Source organism: Megalops cyprinoides, chromosome 2 (assembly GCF_013368585.1).
Source record: "Megalops cyprinoides isolate fMegCyp1 chromosome 2, fMegCyp1.pri, whole genome shotgun sequence".
Taxonomy (NCBI): Eukaryota; Metazoa; Chordata; class Actinopteri; order Elopiformes; family Megalopidae; genus Megalops; species Megalops cyprinoides.
This window is the reverse complement of record NC_050584.1, coordinates 15,881,132-15,886,876: the sequence shown is the minus strand read 5'-3', so window position 1 is coordinate 15,886,876 and position 5,745 is coordinate 15,881,132. Positions and strand designations below refer to the sequence as shown.

At 38.8% G+C, this 5,745-nt stretch overlaps 1 protein-coding gene across 1 annotated transcript; it reads right to left on the bottom strand.

Annotated features, from left to right (window-relative positions):
* Window positions 1–233: 233 nt before the first annotated feature.
* Window positions 234–4,188, bottom strand: cbln2b (cerebellin 2b precursor). The gene is made up of 4 exons (XM_036521735.1): window positions 4,054–4,188; window positions 2,963–3,451; window positions 1,485–1,604; window positions 234–1,268 (listed from the first exon to the last, which is right to left on the bottom strand). Exons 2-4 carry the CDS (start codon window positions 3,248–3,250, stop codon window positions 1,071–1,073), a joined length of 606 nt encoding a protein of 201 aa, XP_036377628.1. The 5' UTR covers window positions 3,251–3,451; window positions 4,054–4,188; the 3' UTR covers window positions 234–1,070.
* Window positions 4,189–5,745: the final 1,557 nt, after the last annotated feature.

Genomic DNA, 5,745 nt, shown 5'->3' with positions numbered 1-5,745 from the left:
CCAGCGTCAAAGGCAATCTCATACATGCTTCATACATAGTAACTCTAATGTTTACATTTGTTTAGTGCCTTTAAGTGATGAAACGTATGTGGTTATGCAACTGTTTGTTGATTAGAGTTTTTTTTTTTCTGATATATGTAATGAATTGCACATAATAGGCACGTTTCATCATTGTAAAACATTGGTGGATATGCTAGGCTGTGAAAAATACAAGTAAGTAAATAGTCTTACAATACAATGTTTTATTATTTAGGCTGAATATTATATGGGGATTTTTCTGTAGTTCTTTCACAACATACAATTGTGAGCAACGTCACTGAACAAATAAGTCAGTCAAAGCTACGCAGATCCGGAATGTAGGATAGACGATAAAGTGAATACTTTATGCATTTTATAAATTAGACTAAACGTTTAGTAAAATACTTCTTCGATGGTCAAGATGCCTCCATTTGCCGTAATATAACTCTTTTTCTTTTTTTGAAACAATCATTTAAATAGTAGGCGGTTTATACGCGACATCTTTTCAATATGTTCAGCATCCAAAAGAAACACCAGGAACAGCACAAAACAAAAGATCTTCCATTCGTGCAAAAAAAATGCTTTCGGCGATAAAGCACTTCTTGACACAGGAACGTCCAGAATTCCACACACTTTACTTGACTAAAGCCATTTTTCTTTAAGGCTATACAAACACAAAGTAAAGCATTGATAAAGACACGTAGTTCAGGGCTTTATTTCTTCGGCTTGGACATCTTCTCATTAATTCAGTGGTCCAAGTACACCGAGTAGTGTGTTGACAAAAAGTCAGAGGTTTCCCAACAATAAAATCCAAGACTGAATATCGAACTTCACTTTTGTAGACTGAACGGGCCGATTAATTCGTTTATCCTAGAGATTAACGTAATCAATGAATTGAAAGTGAGAACTCCAAGGAAACGTCCATATTCAACGCAAATATTTTAATTGAGAATACGTCTGTCTGATTTGACAGTTTAGTTCAAACCAATGGCATTTTTTCATGTTCTTCAACCACGGAAGAGTCACTTGCAACAAAATTCCTGCAAAGAAATTTATAGAGGAAAAACTAAAAAGCCAGAAAAGGTGGAGTATTTCCATCCGCCCATGAGATTGCCCCTTTCTAGCTTCAGATAGACTCTGTCCTCACGCTCCACATGCAGCAGAACTCCATTGCTCGCTGCCTCGCGAGTAACGTCCTGATCTCCGGCAAACGCTGATATGACTGGGTATTCATTTTGCATCAGGTTTACCTGAGTAATAAAACAGCGTATTAAATTTACTCCGAACAAGACACGTTGACGACCTTCAATAAGAAACACGCCCCTGTTAATCTGGTTGATGGCCATAATACATTCTACTACAACGTGAATTGTACTCCATGCGGTTTCATGTTGCACGTACAGCTTTCCGGTTCTCAACACGCAATAGCACATTTTATTCTGTAAAAGGCATGCAGCTCTGCTCACCTGTATAGTCTGCCTGTTGTAGACTTTAACCACATGAAAGCTGAAACTGTAAATTCCTCTCCTTGGCGCTTGAAATACACTCGCTTTTAAGTCGAAATGGTTGCCAATGTTAACTAATACCTGCAACAAAAATAAGACATGGAATGTAAAAATATTGTTTCGACAGTCTAGAGTCACTTTTTTTTAATGCCACAGCATTTGTGCAGATGCACACGCAAACATGTGATGCCTGTGCAGTGTAACCGCTGTATTTAATGTCTGCGTGTGCGCAAAAACCTTTGAAAAATATCTGCGCTCACATTATGTTTTCGCTTGTTTAATTCACTGCAACATGTCAATGTTTAATAGCACAGCCTTCTTGCAAGTTCGCGCAATAGCCTATCTGCTTCCATGATTTTAGGTTTCTCAGGTCAGTTGCTCAGCTACACAATTGGAACCACACTTCAACGTCGCTCATTTAAAATGTGAATCGGTATGTTAGTCGTGTGTGTTTTGGGATTGATACAAGCATTGAGTGCTTTTTTCACTGAGTCCATCTGAGGCAAACTTTATTCTTTGGCCGATCTAAAGAAGGTCAGTAATATGTGACTTTTTATGGCGTTAGTTGGTAGTTCATGTAGGCTAAATGTAGAGATGAAAGTCAATTAGTAAGCCTCCTGAAGTCAAGTGATGTCTGTCATTGTAGCTACACCTGTTCATAACAAAGAACAAGGGAATTCACGTTTGCTGTCAATAGCTTTAATTGAACAAGCAAAATACTCGATTTGATTGACAGCTCCATTGAATTTGTTGAGCAGTGACTTGAATTTCACTTTCCTCAATGTACACCAAAATGCATTTACACAGAGTAGCCTACAAAATGAGATCAACTGCTATATTTTATTAAATCCATATTGAATTGTGTTCCAGGTATGTTTTCACTTAATGTAATAGAGTACTACATCGTTTCGCAGAAATGTGTCACCCGTCCAACTCCTGGATCCAACTCCAACCTTTAAATTGTGTATGTCCGGACTCGTTTCTGCGTACAAAAGCTGACATACAAGTATATTCCTGAGCCAAATATTACATTATATTACGTATGTCGACAAATTATCAATATGGAAGGCTACTGGCAATTATTATATTTACAGAAATAACGCGGCGTGCAAAACGCTACTTATAGAATTTACAATAAGGATACATGACATCCACACCACAGTCAAATCCTTAAATCAAAACTCACCAAAATACTTCTGTACTTGGAGCCCTTCTGTGTAATGTGTTCTGTAAAATCAGTTTGTGAAATGATGGGATGATATGCATATAGCCGACACCTACCACCAAGAATAAATCTATAAATAATTTATTATTTTCAAAAGTTGCTTGATTGCGGACAACTAACTTAATCCTGTTCCAGTGGTTAATTTAATTGTAGATATCGTATACACAGACATACGATAGTTTCAGCATATTGAAGAGGTAATGGGACACCTGACCTGGTCGAAATAGATCGTCATGGACGTATTGCTCATTTCAGATGGTTCATGGTTTGTTCCTCTGACCGCGGAGAACGCCACCTTTGCGCTACCAGATCGCACAGATATCCCAAGCGAGGAGGTGACCCCGCCGTCTGAGGAGGGGCTGGAGTCACAAACCACCAGACACTTTCCTTCCAAAACGATGGGTTCCGTGTCATTCTGGCCCAGGGAAAAAGTAACGCCACATCCCAGGAGAAGGGCCAAAGCCAGCATGGCACAAGGTCCGGGGCAGCTTGCTGGCACCATGGTCGGGACAAGAATCCTGTGCACACTGATCTTGACGATCAGCCCCTTGGAGGTTTGTTGTGGCGCGATCACTTGCTCCAACCTAACCCCCTCTCTCTTTCTCTCTCTCTCTCTCTCTCTCTCTATCTCTCTCTCTCTCTCTCTCTACAGTACGTCTCAGCTGATATAAGGCAGGTCTTCGGATTGATCGTGTGCCTTATCCTGGTAATTGCAAACAAAACAACAGTATTATTTAAATAGTTATTACAAACATCGTTTCCATATTAAAATGATTACTCACGGGTCACGCAAGCGCAACCATAAGAAAATCTGTAATACCTGAAACGCATTCCATTCTGTCTCTCTTTTCATCCATGCTGTGTAAAGACGTGTGTTATCTCGTAGCAAATAGGCTGCCATATATCTCGCCATGCAAACTCGGACAAGTCTTTCTTAACAACTTTCAAGAATTGGGCTATGTGAAGATGTAATTTACCACTTAAGTGGCTATAGCTGTCTTTCGTGTATATGGCAGAGATAACGTCACGCCTTACATAGACATACTGTTAAGACAACATCATTAAAGTCGTTTAGAACGAAAAAAGTGGAAAGGTGATCTTTTTCAACTTATTCATCAAGTTAGTGATCTCAATAAGTTGAATCATTGCGGCCAATTAAGGCAAACAGGACAACCGTTATTGTTTTCACTTATTTTATGCGAGACCTGCGCTAGTCATATTTCTAAAAAGGAAAGATAGTCGAGTTATATCAACAGCTCCTTCTAGTCGTCCTAGACAAAGAAAATAAAGCATCATTCTATTTACCTGTTAAATCCATAGCGCTGGCGCCGGTTATCTCTCTCTCCCCCCTCTGTCTCTCTCTCATAGAGCTGCAACCTTGAGAGTATCTGAGCTTAGAGTGCACTGGTGGAGGAGAAAAGAAATAGCCCCTCGTGCCTCTCCCGCCCATCCTTTATATTAAAGTACAGTTGTTATTTTGCATGGAAGAAGAGCTCTCCAGAAAACCGCAAAACACAAACCATCTGGAACGAGGTTTTACCTAGACACGTGAAACTGCGCTAATCCTTCAAGAGGTCGTTGGAAATGGGAAAAAAAAGAGGTGACTATACTCAAAGTGCTGAAAATACATAATGTACAATACATGTGCACTGTGGGAAAAAAAGACTGATTACAGCCGAGCTGAGTAGAAATGATCGTTCCCATTCAAAGTCTTAATTACTAAAGCTAAGTAGTGTTTTTTTTTTTCATCAATTTATTCATTTAAAGTAAAGATCATGCAGCAAACTAAAATCATCAGCTAAAGGGGGGAGGGGGGTTCTTTGTTTCTTTGATTTCTTTGTTTATCCAGTTGCATTTTTGATGTATTTTGGAGAAGCTGCTATGATAGTAATCACACATAGCGTGTTTCAAAAGAGGCAAAGGGAGATACATTTGCTCCACCCAGTGGATGGAACATGGTATAGCCTACCATTAAAGTGTTTCTGTCTAATTTCGCGACCAGGTAACGACACATTTTTTCTGTATTAAGCTGCAGAGACTGTATTGATAGTGAGGAAACCAGTAATGTCGTTTATTGATGTAATTTATATCTAAAATGCAAGGATTTATGAACGTGATAAATGTTTTAGTATTTACCTGGATAGAGTATTAGTCCGGAAGAGTCCATGATGTCAAGTGATCTGCCAAGACAGAATAACGGCATTTATGTGAACCATAACATTATCATTGTCGTGAACTCAGCTTTAGTCAGCATTCTGCATTGTTACTCTTTTGAAACAAAGCACGCGGGTATGGAAGACATTGAACATCCACAGCCTTTAATGTTCTTATAGATCTCGCATATTAACAGCTTTGGTCGCTATAACAGCTTTGAGGGTTTATGGGGAAATGCCTTTAATTGGAATATTAAAGTTCAACACATTGGAAAGTGTTTCTATCAGGATTGCTGAACCTTTACTTAACCCTTCTAATTAACTGCCAGTCTTCTTTTCCTGCTTAGCTAATTGGCAATATTATGTCAGAAGTATACACTTGACTTAACTTTATCTTCACTGGAAGTAGATTTTTTTAAGGATTAGAGGTGAGGCACTTATTTCAAGCGCAATTGTTGAAATTAGATATAAAGTATACACTACATTCTATAGAGAATCACTCCATGTGTGAGCATGATCTCATAACTCCAAACCAAGTCAAGGTCAGATCCTTAGTTAGTCATGCTGTATGGTTTTTGGCAATACACAACCTCACCATTTCTTCCAATACCATTTAAAAACATTGGTTAACTTGATACATGTTGGTAAGTACCATACAGATTTGATCGAATACCTCACCCTTAGCTCTCTACCATTCTGCTGAAGCCTCTCAAGTCTATTATGCCTGAACACTGTGCTCACCTCACTGATAATGTTATCTGCTATATATAAATAATCTATATTTTTTTTCTCTGGTCTTCTCTCTCCCCATCTATTGCATACCACACTCATGACTACAAATTAA

Bases quoted from the DNA above. Each gene is read 5' to 3' on its own strand.
- cbln2b (XM_036521735.1), bottom strand. From the start codon at position 3,250: ATGGTGCCAGCAAGCTGCCCCGGACCTTGTGCCATGCTGGCTTTGGCC. The intron at 1,605-2,962 runs GTCAGGTGTCCC...TTTTTGTTGCAG, and splicing joins TGACGATCTATTTCGACCAG to GTATTAGTTAACATTGGCAA. The intron at 1,269-1,484 runs GTGAGCAGAGCT...TTTATTACTCAG, and splicing joins ACAACAGGCAGACTATACAG to GTAAACCTGATGCAAAATGA.